Source organism: Cryptomeria japonica, chromosome 8 (assembly GCF_030272615.1).
Source record: "Cryptomeria japonica chromosome 8, Sugi_1.0, whole genome shotgun sequence".
Taxonomy (NCBI): domain Eukaryota; kingdom Viridiplantae; phylum Streptophyta; class Pinopsida; order Cupressales; family Cupressaceae; genus Cryptomeria; species Cryptomeria japonica.
The window spans coordinates 245,176,886-245,194,197 of NC_081412.1; the positions used below are offsets into that span (position 1 = coordinate 245,176,886).

General features: G+C 35.3%; 1 protein-coding gene across 1 annotated transcript in view; it reads left to right on the forward strand.

The window, feature by feature from the left end:
- LOC131049953 (uncharacterized) overlaps positions 1-17,312 on the forward strand; it is a 245,830-nt gene that overhangs the window by 48,872 nt on the left and 179,646 nt on the right. The window contains exons 7-12 of the mRNA XM_057984065.2: positions 11,769-11,919; positions 13,133-13,380; positions 13,733-13,918; positions 14,168-14,244; positions 14,338-14,455; positions 14,956-15,039. Of these exons, the coding sequence (XP_057840048.2) occupies positions 11,769-11,919; positions 13,133-13,380; positions 13,733-13,918; positions 14,168-14,244; positions 14,338-14,455; positions 14,956-15,039 (864 nt within the window). The remainder of the gene's footprint in view (positions 1-11,768; positions 11,920-13,132; positions 13,381-13,732; positions 13,919-14,167; positions 14,245-14,337; positions 14,456-14,955; positions 15,040-17,312) is intronic.

Here is a 17,312-nt window from a genome sequence, read left to right on the forward strand (position 1 = left end):
TTAATTTGGAAGTTTTGCTAGGTTAGATTGCATTGGCGGCTACTTTTTTGGTCATAAAAATTAATAAAAATGTGGCTAGGGTACACTAGACAAATAATTGGATTTCCAGGCTCTTTTTTGGTAGGCTGCAGCTAGGGTAGAATTTTTTATGATTTTTTATACGAAATCATTGGTAGCATTAGTGGGTAGCATTTTCCAACAATTTTTATTATTTCATTTTGACAAAATCATTATCTGTAGGTTGTGCCCTACAAAATCATAATCTATATAGGTTGTGCCAATGTTTTACTGACAAAAAATCAATTCTATTGGGTTTGTATATATGGTTTTGATACGGTTTTGAGTTCAGGATGGCCATGGGTTTGATTAGGGTTTGATGTCAAATGAGGGCTCCAATGTATTTGCAACACAATATAAAACTTGAACACAATACAAATGAGTGTTAGCTCAGTAAAAAAATTGAATGTATTAAACTAAAATACAATTTGCTGAAATTTTTTTTCACTTGATATATCTGCAGTGTAATGGAAATTTCGATACCTATACATCAAATCTCTGGCGGTCAAAAGGTCAGAATAAAAAACATTAGATTTTATTTTTGTGAAGGGGAATTAAAGCTATTCACAAATAAAGAGATATTGGAGAGCAAATTAAACCTAATTTCTAAAAGTCTATTGATTATAATTTTTAAATGTTTTTGTTAGTAAAATTGTAAATGTTCACACATTATAACCTTTATATCTAAGTTACCACAATTGTGCCTTAGCCTCCGGGTGGGGGGTCGAGTTTGAGCTCGGTGCGTGTCTAGATTTGTATCGAATTCGGAAAAGCTGCAAGTCAAATATGTTCGCTCAAAATCTGGTTCTAATCGATCAAAACCACTAGACATTTACAAAATTGATAATGCCTTTATCCCTCGGGCAATATAAAGGACATTCGATTTGTCGGAAATCATTGGTATTGGGTTAAGAACATAATATAAAGTTTATCTAAATTTCTTTTTATATATAATATATTTCATAATGTTTAGTAAAATATTTTTTTATTTAATAATTTTAAACTTTTTTAATAAATTCATATATATAATATAATATTATAATATTATATTATATATATATACCCGTACACATATCTGCATACTCAAATCCGTACCCATACTTGAATCGGCAACTTAGCTTTATGTATTTTATATTATTAATAAAATAGAATATTAAAAATTATATATAATATGAAATATATTATATTATAGATTATAGATATTATTTTATTTATATATTTATAGATTTCAATTGTTTTTGATTAAAGGTAAAATAGGTTTTGAAGGGGCCTTGAAACCCTATATAAAAGACCATGGTGGGTCCAACCCAACAATTTTGGAAGGGACCCAAAACCCTAATACATACGCTGCTTAGAGAGAGAACATAGCCAACCAGCAACCAAATAACAACAATAAAAAATATCCTAAACAAAAGAAACCTGACTGCCAGAAAACCATGGCCACAACCACTACACAAATTTGCTCAGAAAAAGTAGCAATCTTGAGCCAAGAAAAACTAAATGTGAATGGCTTCAACACAATAAAACTTACAATCGCTTCCTTTTTATGCAGTTACAAGATCCCATAGCCATTCTTAATCTCCACCTCACTAGGAGAAAAAGGAAATGAATTTGAGAGAAGGATAGCAAAAGCTCCCTTACAGCAATACCCAACCTCTCCCGCAAGAACAATCGTTACCTTAATAGGAGAAGTAGGAGAAGAAACCTTCTAACGAAGGTGCAAGACCCCATAAGCCAAGAAAGGTCTTATACAGGCCCTTAACTAAAAACCTCAAAATAGTCCCTTTCTTTTGAGGCAGATTCAAAATCCCATCCACTCTAGCAAAAGAAGTCTCCACCTCAATAGGAGAAGCTAGAGAGAAAGCCGGGTCAAGAACAATGAAAGCTCTACTATAGGAGCAGCACCAAGAAACCCCATCATCAACTACAAAAGCCAACTCCACCTCAATAAGAGAAGCAGGCGAGATGTTTAAGAAAACTAGACCTAAAAGCCTCTTGGACAACCAACAAAGTCATGGAGACACCTTCCTATATGTAGACTTGCTACAAGATAGTAGCCTCTATGTTCTAGCTCTAAAAACAAGGGTTTAGCAAGAGAAACCCAAAACAAGGAGAATGGATAGTAAAAACCCCCATACAAAGATTCTAGAAACCCTCAAAAATTGCCCCAAAGGTCTTTAGAGGCCACAAAAATAGTGCTAGGAGGGCTCACCAAAACCCTATCCACAAAAAAACTTCGCCTTTTGAGTACATCCAAGGGAACAACAATTCTCCAACATCAACTCCAAGGGCACACCAAAGCTGCCCTAGCATCTAACATGAAAGAAAACCACCAAATTTGGACAACAAAAGCGCTGAGCTAGGAAAATCTTGAGCTTACAAAACCATAATCCTTACAAGAGGAAAAAGAAGAGGCTACCAGCTCCAATCTACCCAAATAGCCAGAGCTGACCCCAAAAGGAATCTCTTATAGAGAATATTGAGACAAAAATGACCCAAACACCTTGCAGCTGCTTGCAAGTGAAGGACAAGGGAGGCACAACAAGCAATAGGGATCCCGCGCTTCATATCCAACCATCTCTCTCCAATATCAATGCCATTAAAGTCGTAACTGACAATAGAGATGGAAGGCGACACAGATCTAGCCGTAGGGATACCCAATTGCCTATCGAGAAAGGGAATCCGAAGAACAACATAGCCAAAAACATTCCCACGCACGAGGGAATACTCCACACACTACATGGCTGAGAGAACCACTGCCGCCACCTCCTCACCAGCATTAGTCTCACTGTCTTCCTCAACAACACCTTCTCATTGTGAAACCCTAGCTCTGTCGCTCACCATTATCACTCTAAAAGTTTCATATATTTGTGCATAGATTTTAATTGTTATTTATTATTATTAATTTTGTTTTAAATATTATATAATATATTATATGAATACCAAATATTCAAATACAACATTATAAAATTATATTTATGTTATACTAGAAAATATATTATATTTATATATTTTATTATATTAAAATTATAAGATAAAATTGTATCTATATATAATTAATATAGTATGTATATTATAGAATATATTTATATAAATATGATAATATAATATTATAAAATTTAATTTATTATATATTAGAAAATATGTTAGATTTATATATTTTAATATATATTTATATATAATTTATATTATATATATATACACCCACACACAAACCATGCTTGTACACAAGTATTTTCTTTTGCTGTATTGTTGTACTGGTTTCCAGCACTGGTACTCGTACTATACCTGAATCATTAACTTAGCAAAAATTACAACACCTAGACACAATAAATGCTCACAATCCTCTGGTATAGATGTCTCGAAAAAAATCATCTTTGGTACCAACCCCAAAGATGTTTTTGGTTGAAGACCAGGACAAGTTTGATGAGTGTAACAAACTAGTCATGTTGATAAAATAATCAGTTATTTTTGAAATACTTTCAGAGGTTCAGAATTTCAGACAGGTATGACATCTGTAGAAATTTTGAAGCATTTGCAAGAAATACATGAGACTTTAGATAAATGCACGACCTTCTTTTTGAATAATATTCTTGTTTCGATCATGATGGATGATAAATTTTCCTTGCAAGAGCATTTAATCAACATCAAGGACATCCAAAATTAGTTGTTAGACATAGGTTGGAAGATTGAAGAAGAGGACATGGTGGTAATTATGCTGGAAAAATTCCCACTTGCTTATGAGCATTTTATTGAGATACTCAATATCACTTCTACCAGTGTTGACTTGAACTTTGAAGAGCTCTACAATAAGCTATTATAGCAGGATAGATGGAAGAAATAGTTTGGTAGGATTAGTGAGATAAAGTGTGGAACATGAATTTGCAGCCAAAGACAAGGGCAAAGGCAAATAGTCACAAAAGAAAGGATAAGGTACTAATGATGATACTTCAAGGAATCTGAAAAAATCACATTTCATTATTGTGGTAAGATGGGTCATTTGAAGAAGCACTACAACAAGAGCTTTGTTGAAGAAAAATCCAACTAGGCAGGGCCTCTGCAAAAGACTCATGTTGTAGAACATAATGAAAAGGAATCAACCTTCTATGCATTCATTGCCAAACAACTAGCAAATCAGTCTAAGTCATCTGCATGACATATCAATTCAAGAGCATCACGTCATTTCTCCGTTAGAAAAGATTGGTTCATGGAGTACACAATTTGCTCTGATTCAGTGATTTACGGTGGTGGTGAGGAGTACATGGTTGTTGGTAGAGAGGTAAAGTGCAAATATCGTTTGAAGAGAAAAATTTACTTTTACTCAATGTGTACCATGTACTGGAAGTGGAGCTTAATTTACTCACTATGAGTTAGATTATAGTTGGTATTTCATGAAACCCTTGTAGCCCATCAGTAATAATCGATTTGAGAAATCTTAAATGGGCAATCTTGCATGAATTGTGACCTTTGTTTCTTGCTGTTGTCGACACTCTTTGCCCATACCTAGTCAAAAGGTCTAAGTTGCAAAATTCAAAAAACTGACTAAGTGTTGAAACTCGGGCCTTCGAACTTTCGCTTACTTGTTGCCATGCTATCACGATCATCCCTAAGGCGTTCCCGCTTGAGTCTAAAATAGATTAATATAGTTATATAACTAATAATAAATATAATGAATGTTGTCAATTATTCTCAAGTGTGTTTGAGGATATAATATATGCTACTTAAAGTTGTGATTAACAAATCATAATTTGCATATGTATTTTTGTGTGGGGATGTTTAGTTTTTCTAGGTCATTGCAATGTGAGACACCAATTTGGTGAATGGGACCCCCTTGTTGAAGTCCACAAGAGAGTTTTTTTATGTTTATGTTAGATATCATTCAACAAGGTTCTTTTACCCTACATTGTCATCTCTATTGTGTATACAAGCTTTTATTGTCAAGCTTCGTTCGTCAAGTTAAATAGTTTTAATTTAGAGTTTTCATTTTTTATGTCATAGCTATACTCTTACCCTTGTGCATGACAATTCTTTTTGGATTAGTGTGCTGCATAATTGAAAACAATAAGAGTCTTTACTGTTGGTTGAGCAGGTGCTATGGCATGTCTCTTTTCGGAGATTGAGGGTTGGGGTTGCTGTCTGATCCATGTTAGGAAGAGATGGGTGATTAGAGGTCGTGATTGCTGCCAGGATCATACCAGGGAGACATTGGAGATCAGGGCTTGGCTTGATACATGCTAGATGGTTTTCAGGGATCAAGGTTCAGGGATAAAGCTTGACCCATGGTAGGGTGCGAAGAGGGAGCCGATTCAATAACACATCGAGACTGGTGGTTGGGGCTTCCGCCTAACCCATGCTAACTTTTAAAGGGAGGAGAGACCTTGAACCATTGATTAGGAATTCTATAAGGCTTGCAAAGCCGACCTAAGCTGTAGCATGTAATGTTTGAATTTGGGGTGTTGGCACTTAGTTTGGTCTAGGACAACTATTCTGATCTGTGGGTAGGTAGCATATAAAATAGGGTGGCACTTGGTGTTCAAGCGATCTTCTGTGGATTGAAACCCATTGGAGACTCTGACCAGTGGATGAAAACCCATTGGTTGCTGGAATCAAAGGACGAAAACCCTTTAGTTCTTGAGTGTATTCCCACTCGGTGAGTGCATTGGAGCTTCAAGGGGTTTTAGGGAAGTTCATCTGTTCATTTGAGCATTGTTCATTGCATAATTGTAGTTTTTGTTGTTGTTAAGATATAGCCCTCATGAATCTAACTAATGGTAAATTGGTTATTATCTGGAGAGTGATATATTAACAGAGCATACAGTTTGGAAATTAAACATAAACAAACTAATTGTTATGAACGGTTGCCTCCGAAGGGACATGTCTATACGTGGCAACTGCCACGTATGGACATGTCCCTACGTAGGCAACCTTTCCTCTTGTATTTAAACCGGATTCAATGATGGAGACGATCAATAACTCACGGCAATCAGTCTTCCAGAATCACTGTCATTTTTCTTCGATCCATATTTCACAACATGGTATCAGAGCCAGGTTATTAAGAGAATAAATTAGACAGCCATATTACTCATAAGCATTTATCGGAAGTAAATAACAAATCAATGCAGAGGCTATATACGCAGAGGATATATCCGACTAAGAAAATATTCAAAATGTCAAGTAATATGAGAGTGGAAGATAGACTCGAAGGAGCCTCCAACTTCGTTTTCTGGAAGATACGAATCATTGCCATTCTTGAAGAACTAGAATTAGAGTCTTACATAGAAGAAAATCTAGACATGCCAAATGATGAACCAAAGAAATCTACCTGGAAAAGGCGTAATAATAAAGCAAAGAAAATAATTATTGACTCAGTCAAAGATCATATTCTTCCATCTATAGCCAGACTGCCTAAAGCATATGAAGTATTTAAAACCATTAAAAATACATATGAAGTTAACAATGCGAGCAGAATGTTAACCTTGAAACAACTTTTTTTAAACATAAAGATGAATAAAGATGATACAATATCTACACACTTTTCAAGGATATCTGAAGTAAAAGACCAATTACAAACTATTGGAAATGAGGTAGATGATCAAGAAATCTCTCTCATAGCCCTAAGAGGATTACCAATTTCATGGGAATCCTACATTCAATGTATTAGCAGAACACCCCCCTTACCCAAATTTGAACAACTTAAGAATGAGTGCATTCAAGAGGAATCTTGACTAATCTCAAGAGGATTAGGTACAAATAAAGAAGGAGAAATCCAAGCACTTAATATAAATACCTTCAACAAAAAGAAAAAGTTCTCCAAACGGAAGAGAGGAAATAAAAACCATCAGAAAAGAGATATGTCTAAAATTCAGTGTTACAAATGTGACAAATATGGGCACACTCATAGGAATTGTCCAGAAAGGAAGAAAACACAAGCTACTCTAGCCGAAGTCAAAGGAGAAAACTCACTTTTCTTCTTAGCCCTATCAAGTGAAATAAATACAAATAAAAACACTTGGATCGTAGACAGTGGAGCATCAAGGCATATAACTGGATTCAGAAATCAGTTTGAAACACTTAATGGGCACTCAAGTGAAGAGGTTACTATTGGAGATAACTCCACATATCCTGTGAAAGGAATTGTGACCGGTACTATCAAACTAAGAAATGGAGTATCTCTACAATTAAAGGATGTTCTGTTTGTACCTGGAATAAAAAGAAATCTAGTCTCAATCTCAGGCCTAGCTGATCAAGGATATCGGGTTACCTTCAAAGAAGATAAAGTTCTACTCTGGCCTAAAAATACAAATATCAAAAATGCCATAACAGTAGGTTCAAGAGATGGTAGCCTATACAAACTATGCAGTGATCAAAAGGAAGCACTAAATCTTGAAGTTTCAAATAATAATGAATTATGGCACAAAAGATTAGGACACCTAAGATATAGTGCTCTATCCAACATAAAGAAGATTACTTCAGGACTGCCCCAACTAAAATCTGAACACACAGGCATTTGCAAAGGATGTGCCTTGGGAAAGAATGTGAAAGTTTCTTTTCCCTCAAGCGAGCACAAATCAAAAGTTATTTTAGAACTAATTCACTCAGACCTATGCGGTCCCATGTCAACACCATCCCTAACTGGATCCTTATACTACATAATCTTTGTTGACGACTACTCTCGAAAAACATAGATATATTTTCTAAAGTGCAAAGACTCAAATGAAGTACTATCTAAGTTCAAAGAATTCAAGGCACTAGTAGAAAACCAGTCAGGGAAGAAAATTAAGGTGTTAAGATCCAACAATGGGGGAGAATATACATCTGACAACTTCAAAGACTTTTGTAATTTTGTTGGGATTAAGAGGGAGTATACTGTACCATATAATCCACAACAGAATGGAGTAGCAAAAAGAAAGAACAGAACCATAATTGAAGCAGCAAAAGCCATGATGCATGACCAAAACTTACACACTTCATTCTGGGCAGAAGCTTCAAATACAGCAGTCTACATTCAAAACAAGATGTCCGCACTCAGTTCTAGAAAACATAACTCCTGAAGAAGCTTTTACAGGGAACAAACCAGACTTAAGTCATTTAAGGATATTTGGCTGTCCCGTATATATACATGTTCCTAAAGAAAAGAGGACAAAACTAGAACCATCCGGAAAAAGAGGTATCTTCATTGGCTATAGTGAAAATACTAAAGGATATCGCATTTACATTCCAGGAAAAAAATCTGTTGAGATAAGTAGAGATGTAAAGTTTGAAGAAAACACTACACTCAAAGAACCTGAGGATGATAACATTACTAAAGAAGAAGAAGATCACATAACTGAGATTGAGAGGGAGAATATCATAGAAAATTCCAAACCTTCAGACACTGAGAGGGAGGACATCATAAGAGCTTCTGAACCTCTTGTTGATGAAAATATTGAAACACTCAATAACAAGAAAAGACCTCTATGGGCAAGGAAAATGATTGAAGAGAATAATGTAGAACCAAATGAAATTTCCAAAGAAAATAAGAGAACAAGAACTCTAAAATGTTATGCTGCACTTCTAACCGAACTCACAAATTCTGAACCAACAAATGTCAAAGAAGCCTTATCAAAACAATCTTGGAAAGATGCTATGGTTGAAGAATATCAATCTATACTAAAGAATGATGTTTGGGATATAGTGCCTAGACCAAAAGACAAATCAGTTGTCTCATCCAAGTGGTTATTCAAGATCAAATATGCATCTGATGGCAGCATTGAAAAACATAAAGCTTGCTTTGTGGCCAGGGGATTCTCTCAGAAAGCAGGAATTGATTATGAAGAGACATTTGCCCCAGTTGCCCGGTATACGTCAGTAAGAACAATCATTGTAATTGCAGCATCCAAAGGATGGAAAATTCACCAAATGGACGTAAAGACTGCCTTCCTAAATGGTTCAATTGAAGAAGTAGTGTATATAGAACAACCAGAAGGATTCACCATACATGATAAAAATTGCTATGTTTGTAAACTAAAGAAAGCTCTCTATGGGTTAAAATAAGCACCTAGGGCTTGGTATGCAAGGATAGACAACTATCTCTCTAAACTAGGGTACTCCAAGAACCTAGCAGATCCCAACATCTACTTCAAGGCTTCAAATGGCAATATGATTATATTGGTCCTTTACGTGGATGATCTTTTGATAACAGGAGAGGATGATCTCATTGAGAAATGTAAGCAAGATCTGGCAGCAGAATTCGATATGAAGGATCTAGGGCTTCTACATTATTTTTTGGGATTAGAAGTATGGCAGAAGAAAAACTACATCTTCCTAAATCAAGGAAAGTACACCACAGATATTCTAACTAGATTTGGGATGATGGAGTGTAAGCCATTAGCTACACCAATGGAAACTAATTTGCACAAGCTGAAAATTGAGGCAGAAGATTCAAAACCTACAGATCCCACACTCTACAGACAAATCGTCGGTTCACTCATGTATTTGGTAAATACTCGTCCTGATATCTGCTATGCTACAAATGTATTAAGTCACTTCATGTGTGAACCTAAGAAGATACATCTAATGGCTGCTAAACACATTCTAAGATATTTACGAGGCACAATCGGACTTGGCTTAAAGTATGAAAATGTTGAGATTCAACTTGAAGGATATTTTGATTCTGATTGGGCGGGAAGTACCACTGACCGTAAAAGTACTACAGGGTGTTGCTTCAGTCTTGGTTCTGCTATGATATCTTGGTTCAGCAGAAAACAGTCAGCAGTTGCACAAAGCTCCACCGAAGCAGAATATATGGCAGCCTCCATGGGAGCTCGTGAAGCGGTATGGCTAAGAAAGTTATTATTTGGATTATTTGGAAAAACTCTGAATTCAACAATAATTCACTGTGATAATCAGAGCTGTATCAAGCTCTCAGTAAATCCAGTTTTTCACAATCGATCCAAACATATTGAGATCCCTTATCACTACATAAGAGATATGGTAGATCGAAACGTCATAAAACTAGTGTACATCAGTACTGAAGAACAAAATGCTGATATCTTCACCAAGCCACTTGCAAGATTGAAGATAGAATACTTTAGAAGTAAACTTGGTATGACTAGATTATAATTGAGATTATTAGGATGAAATTCCTACCATGTGTAATTTGTTCATGAATAAATAAATAAAATGTATATTGCAATATTCTAACTGTGTTCAAGAAGATGATGATCTTCTTATGTTTAAGGTTACTATTTCAAGGTGACGATCTTGACAATAGTTGACCAAGTGTCAAGATTGACTACATTAAGTTGTTGTCCCGGACTGTGCTGGATATCTTGATCCTAAAGTATGTGATCATCTCATGATTGACTTCTTAAGTGATTGTCCCGGACTGAGCCGGATATCATGATATTGAGTTTATTGTCATGACAAGACTATATTAAATGTTGTCCCAAATTGTGTCGGAAGTCATGACAGAATATGCTCCCAAGAAAATTACTTAGATCCACTCCTGCTAAGAGGGAGTGTTAAGATATAGCCCTCATGAATCTAACTAATGGTAAATCGGTTATTATTTGGAGAGTGATATATTAACAGAGCATACAGTTTGGAAATTAAACATAAACAAACTAATTGTTACGAACGGTTGCCTCCGTAGGGACATGTCCATACGTGGCAACTGCCACGTATGGACATGTCCCTACGTAGGCAACCTTTCCTCTTGTATTTAAACCGGATTCAATGATGGAGACGATCAATAACTCACGGCAATCAGTCTTCCAGAATCGCTGTCATTTTTCTTCGATCCATATTTCACAACAGTTGTTGCTGTTGCAATGACTGTCATTAACAGTCCTATCTGCTGTAGAAATCAGATCTTAATCAATACATGTTGTTTCTAGAGTTTGATCCAATTTGTGCAAATCTATGTGATTGTCTAGGTAATTATGGATGCTGTTGAATATGGTTAATTGTCGCTGTTTGGATATCATTAGTAAATGTTGTTATTTATTTTGCAAACTTCTTATTTTCATTGAAAAATCTGGGAAGGGACATTAGAGGCTATTGAAGATATTTTGGTGATGGTAATTAAAACTGTGATGTTTAGAAGACATGCTTTGTAGGTTTTTGGAACACATTTCCTAGTCTAATGGGCTTTGTTATTTTTTCAGTTGCATTTTCAAGCTTCTTTTGGTATCTTTATTATATCTGCCCAAAATTATATGCATAATATTCATAGAGGTACCCTGAAAGCTGTAAGATAAATGACTGCAAGAGACTTGAAGTTATGTTATTTTAGTTAATGGGTGCTAGAATTTGATGTTGATGCCTTGATATAACTGCATACAACTGGTAAGGATATTCCATTGTTTTGCATATGTTCTAGAAGACATTCATTTTGTATATGAAGCTTTTGGGTTCTTTGATATTGTGGTGTTTACCATGTATTATAATTTAGTCATAAAGTAAGTTTCCATATTCTTTGTATGAAGAATGTTTGTAGATTATAGTCTTGGTAAATCCCAAGATTGTAGGGTAGTATATCATGTTTCCTCTTATGTTAGATTTAGGGCTTGCTTGTGCTGTCAGTACTTCCTTATTGCTTCCTGTATTGTTTTCATGTCCAAATTAATGTTGTTTATCTTTTTAATAAGGCCTTTCAAATTTGATGTTTTACATATTTTAATCTGCAATATGTTTCTCCGATGAAATAATTTGTATTCTATTTTATTCAGGAAAGTGATAATTCAACTGTTGCTGGCATTACTTTTTATGTATCGGATACTTTTGGCGAGGAGCTATATAACTCTTGCAAAGATGTCAAGTTTGGGTCAATGAATACTAGAGCAATTGACTTTGTAGGAGCTGGTGCAAGGGATTATAAAGGTGAATGTTTGCATTTGTTGTGTGTAGCAAGCCTTGTTAACATCTAGCTTGTATAAGTTTTATTTTTAACATTTTTCCATCCTTTTTTAAATATTATGGGTACTGCAAGTATCATGGAAAAACCAAATACAATGCCTCTCTTTTCTCAAACTTGACGAGAAAGGTGAAACCTACCAGTACACATTATATTAATGTTCATGGTGTTTTAAAGTGCTTCCTCTATTTTCACCACAATTTGTGTGCTACGAAGATACTGTGGGATCAAAACCTGGGACCTCACTCTCACGGGGACAACATTTTACTGCTGCCTCCCAGGCCTAAACCCTTCTATTTTGTGTTTTTCAAATGAATTATTAATAATTTTCTTTTTCAAGAAATTCAATATTTAGTGAATTTGATTGTGCAAAAGGGAGCAACTTAGTTATGGATACTTCATATGACACATTTTAATCTGCAAAGCATATACATATATGAAATAGATTAGAACCATTCACAAGCACTTGGAAGTTGTTCTTATCATGAGACTAAGAGAAGCACATATAGTTAACTAAGTTTGACTATTAGAGCTAGGGAAGTGTGATGTAAATTATAATGAACAGTGAGTAGTTTTGTTGGAAAATTAACTTACTATCTTCTGCTGTAATAGGGTAGAGCTAGGTATTGTCTGATAATTTTCAACTACCTGGTACAACTCTTGAACTAATATTGCTTTGTAGCCTCCTAAGCTCGTGAGAGATAAGTTCAATGTGTAGTTTTTAGAAGATACAAATGCAGTTGAAAACTTCACATTCTAGATATTAGTCACTGGATTCTTGTGGGGTAATTTCTATGTAGGAATGATATAGTATGGACAATATAATACTGAGGGATTGTGAAGGGGAACATTTTAATTGGTATATAAGTTCTTTTAGTTTTATATCATAATGGGGCACTGTAACGTGCTTGTTTTACTCTTTTCTAGAATGTTTCTCCACTGAACTGCCCTTGATTGGTTTTCTTTATCGATCATTACAGACAATTGTAGAATACCCAATTTTGGAAAGATTAACCATGCTAGATAGATGAGTCTTGAGAATACTCTGCATTAGTGAAAGACAGATATAATATGCCAGCCATTATTTTGGTCTTTCATGATCTATGCACATATTCCTTACCAATATGTTTATAAATTTATATATCTTGTCAATTAGTAACATTTATATATTTGGTGCAGAATGGTTTGCATTCATTGGCACAAAAGCAGGACTTAATGAACCAGGCTCGCCATATTCAATTGATTTCAGAACAACAGTTCCATTATCTTCTCCCATGGAACCGATGAATGTAAGTGTTTTTTCATGTGGAGATACATCACTGGGATGTTCTTGTGGAGATTGCCCCTCCTCAAGCATCTGTTCTGACTCATTGCCTCCTACGCCACATGAGAAAGATTCCTGCTCCCTTCATCTAGGTTCTCTTAAGGTGATTAATTTGATTAGCACTTTTGTAATCTTAATAGAAACATTTGTATTCTAGTATATGGATGTTCCATTTATACCAATCTTAAGTTTTGTAAGCAGAATTTTACTTATATATTTGTAATAGCAAGTGATGAAACTCTAGTAATATGAAGTTCAAGTTTTATTTGATCATTTATTTGGATAGTTTCTCCTTCTTGACAACTTAGCAGGATGAATGAAATTATGCTGTATGGTTGTAGTCTGTGTAGAATCTTAAGCCTTAATGAATTTTGCAAAGCAGTGCTTGTGGTTTTTAACTTTAAAAGAGATTCTTGGTTCTTAATAGGATTTTCTTGTTTTCTTCATATGCGCAGGTGAAATGTGTAGATTTTACAGTGGCCATTGTGTACATTGTACTTGTTTCTGTAATATTTGGCTGGGGTTTCTTAAGCAGAACTCCAACATCAAACAGGCCAACATTGAAGCCCCTTTTGCACACTGAGGAAGAAAGTGAAGATCGTTCTGTAAATAAAAATGAACATGTAACACTTGCTGTACAAGTATGCATCTTTTTTAAAGCTAGAAATAACTTTTTGCTTCTTTAATGAAACAAGCAATTAGTTGAATTTAAGTGTATGAAACAAGTTTATGATATGGTGAAATAATTTAAATGTTCATTGGGAGTTAGCATGTGAATTCATTGAAAAATCTGATGACCATTTTGGTGTGTTGGACGTTATTTCATTATGCATGTTAATATTTTGTTTATATTTTAAAAATGACAACAGTACTGGATTTGTTTTATGCAGGGGCGTGAAGGGGTTCCTATGTTAAAAAGGGGAATCCGATTGCCATTCATCCAAGCTTACATATCAAAATTCTATAGGTTCTACTCTTAATTTGTACAATCATACTTTTGTATCACTTTAAATTAGTCTTTCATAAATAATGCATTTCATTCTGTCTTTTTTGAATGCAGGAGGCATGGAATTTTCGTTGCTAGACATCCAAGCCTTGTGTTGCTGGTGTCAGTTGGAATTGTTCTTCTATTATGCATTGGGTTGATCCGCTTGAAAGTTGAGACGAGGCCTGAAAAGGTTTATTTCAAATATCAGATCCCCTTATTGCTATTTTTACTGTGACACAGTAGGTTGTTGGTGTAATGGTGAGACACATAATGTGGGTGCAAGTTTGGAAATTATGATGCCATTTTAATAAGTAAATATGAGGTCTTATTTTGGTCTATTAGACAAACTTGTATAAGTCTGCTGGAAATTATGATGCCATTTTTAACTTATGGCATTGAGTTCAACATTCTTTGTTTCATATTGGTTGTCCACGCTTCAGTTCCATCAGTAAATCCAGATAATCTAGTGCCTAATTCCCTGACAAAGCTTAAGCTAATGTGATGTTTCTTATATGGGTTGTTGATCGTGAAACAATTCAAATGTTTGAAAGAAAGAATGGTGACATTTTTCTATGGAATAAATGAAACAAAGGAAACCGTTTTCTTGTTAGATTAGAATGCGTGCTAATGTGGAATTTGATTTGAACATAATTAAATCATGTAAATTATACATAATACTTGGTTTTGCAGCTTTGGGTTGGTCCTGGAAGTAAGGCAGCGGAAGAGAAGAAGTTCTTTGACACTCACCTGGCTCCCTTTTATAGAATAGAGCAGGTAATAAATTATAGATGTTATATTACTCTTTTAGAAGTTGACCAGACCAAAAGTAGCATTTCATCAGTTCATTCATGTTCTTCATTAAGTGTTTTTGGCAAAGAGTATTTTCTTTTAAAAAGCCTAATGATTTCTCTATTTGATTGCATTGTAATCTTGTAAATAAGTGGGATTCTTAAAAGATAGGCAAAGCTGTTGTCCCTGAATATCAGTTTTGGAGGTTATAGTGGGATGAACCATCATCGTATAATGTCTTTAGCTCTTTGGGGCTTCTTTGGAAAGAGGCCTAAACAAGCACTATTAGAACCTAACAATTTTTTTCCATGAAAATCAGTGGAAATAGATGAATTATTTATGATACAAAAAATGCTTGAGAAGGATGGAGGTCTTCTATCTCTTTCTTTCACTATTGGAAGGCCATGAGAAGGATTGAAGAAAGGAGAAATGTTAATGTTCTATAGCTTGGATTTTCTTAAATTGCATAGTATTAAATGCTGAATTTCAAGATTTATGATCCCTATGCAGTAGTTACATGGAGATCTTTGAAGGCCTATGTCAAGAGACTTTTCATCTTTTCAACTGAATTCTATGTTTAAGTCTCTTTGGACAGTAGCAATGCTAGGGGGAACTTCTGTTGCAAGCAAACAAAATGAGGTCATATTGTGTAAGTTTTATGTTACGAATTCATCCTTGACTCTTTGTTGGTTGTTGTACACTTTTTTCAATCTGGATCCTTGTTGGGTGCTGGCAAGGAACAAACTTGGGATTATTTTTGATAGATTTTTCTGATTCCGCAATGAACCTAAATTTATTTTACTACATTTTTTGTTTATTATTATTAGTGTGTTTTTAATGGTTCTTTTATGTCTTGACTCTTTCTCCCAACACCTTCTAGGACCAATGTGGTGTCCTGTTGTGACGTTTTCACACATCGCCCCATTGCAAATGGGGACCCATGTTTTTTGCTCGTTTTCGCTTTGCTTTTTAGGGTTTTGGTTTGAATCCAGTCGGTTTTGGGAGCTTTTTGAATTTCCTTTTCTAGAATGCAAATTTTGAATGCAATGAATTCGCCAGAATGGTCTAATTTTCAATTGGAATGTTGATGCAGAGCTTAAATTTGTCTAAGTGTTGAAGATGAAATGTGAATTTTTGTCCAATTGAATATTTTTGACCAAATTTTGACATTTTTGATTTTTGATCCTAGGCATCTCAAATGATTTGTTTTCGCCTTGTGAAGTGTTAAAATGTGTAAAATCATGTTATTTTGGCCTGTAGGAGCAAAATCGCTCCTGTCCCTCAGTGAAGGACGGGAGCTCGTTTTCAAATATTTTACTATTTCTGCAGGGTCAAGATGAATTACGAATTGGAAGTGATGGAGAAAGGCGAGATCTTTCCATTGAATATAAATTGAAGATTTTCATGAGCACAGAAATGCCTCCAGGGGAAAAATCGCTCCTGTCCCTCAGTGAAGGACCGGAGCTACAAATCCAATTTTGCTTTGTCCTTGCAAGATTTTAACGTCTTGACGATGTGAAAAGGTCCAAAGAGGTGCATTTTATCAAATGAATATAACTTGAAGCGCTGTCGGGGAGATCAATAGGGTGGCAAGTCCGGCTTGAGTGAGGTCCTGATCCTGAAATTTGGCTAAGTCTGGAATGTCCTGACCCTGAAATTTGACTAAGTCTGGAAACTGAAAAAACCTCCAAAAACTAGATTTTGCAATATAACTCCTGGAGGTCTGAAACCACTCTCAAACATCCTGAAAGTATATATGGAATATAACTTAAAGTATAAGTGACATTTCACTTATACTTAAATGTTATATTCCATAAAAATTATCCTGATAGAGAGTGCGAAAAGTCAAATTTCGCTCGTGTCCTTCTCCAAGGGTCTAGAGCGAAAAGCGCTCCTGTACCTCTCCAAGGGACCAAGGCGAATCGCTCGTGTCCCTCACCAAGGGTCCAGAGCGAAAATGCTTAGTTGAGCCATTCCTGACCTTGTTTGGACGAATCGAGACATCAAAGGCATGGTGAAGGACGAAATGAGCATGATAGAACATCCAAACTTGATCAAAAACAACGAAATGATGAAGTTTTTGCCTAGAGGGTCAAATTCGCTCCTGTCCCTCACTGAGGGACCAGAGCGAAATTCTTCATAAGGTACGATCTAGGCAAAGATCAAGCAAGTTTTATGTTTGAAGGCAAGGAAGGAGGTCAATCGAACCCGTTGAAGACAAATTGAAGATTATCAAACGTCAACAAAGGACCAAAATG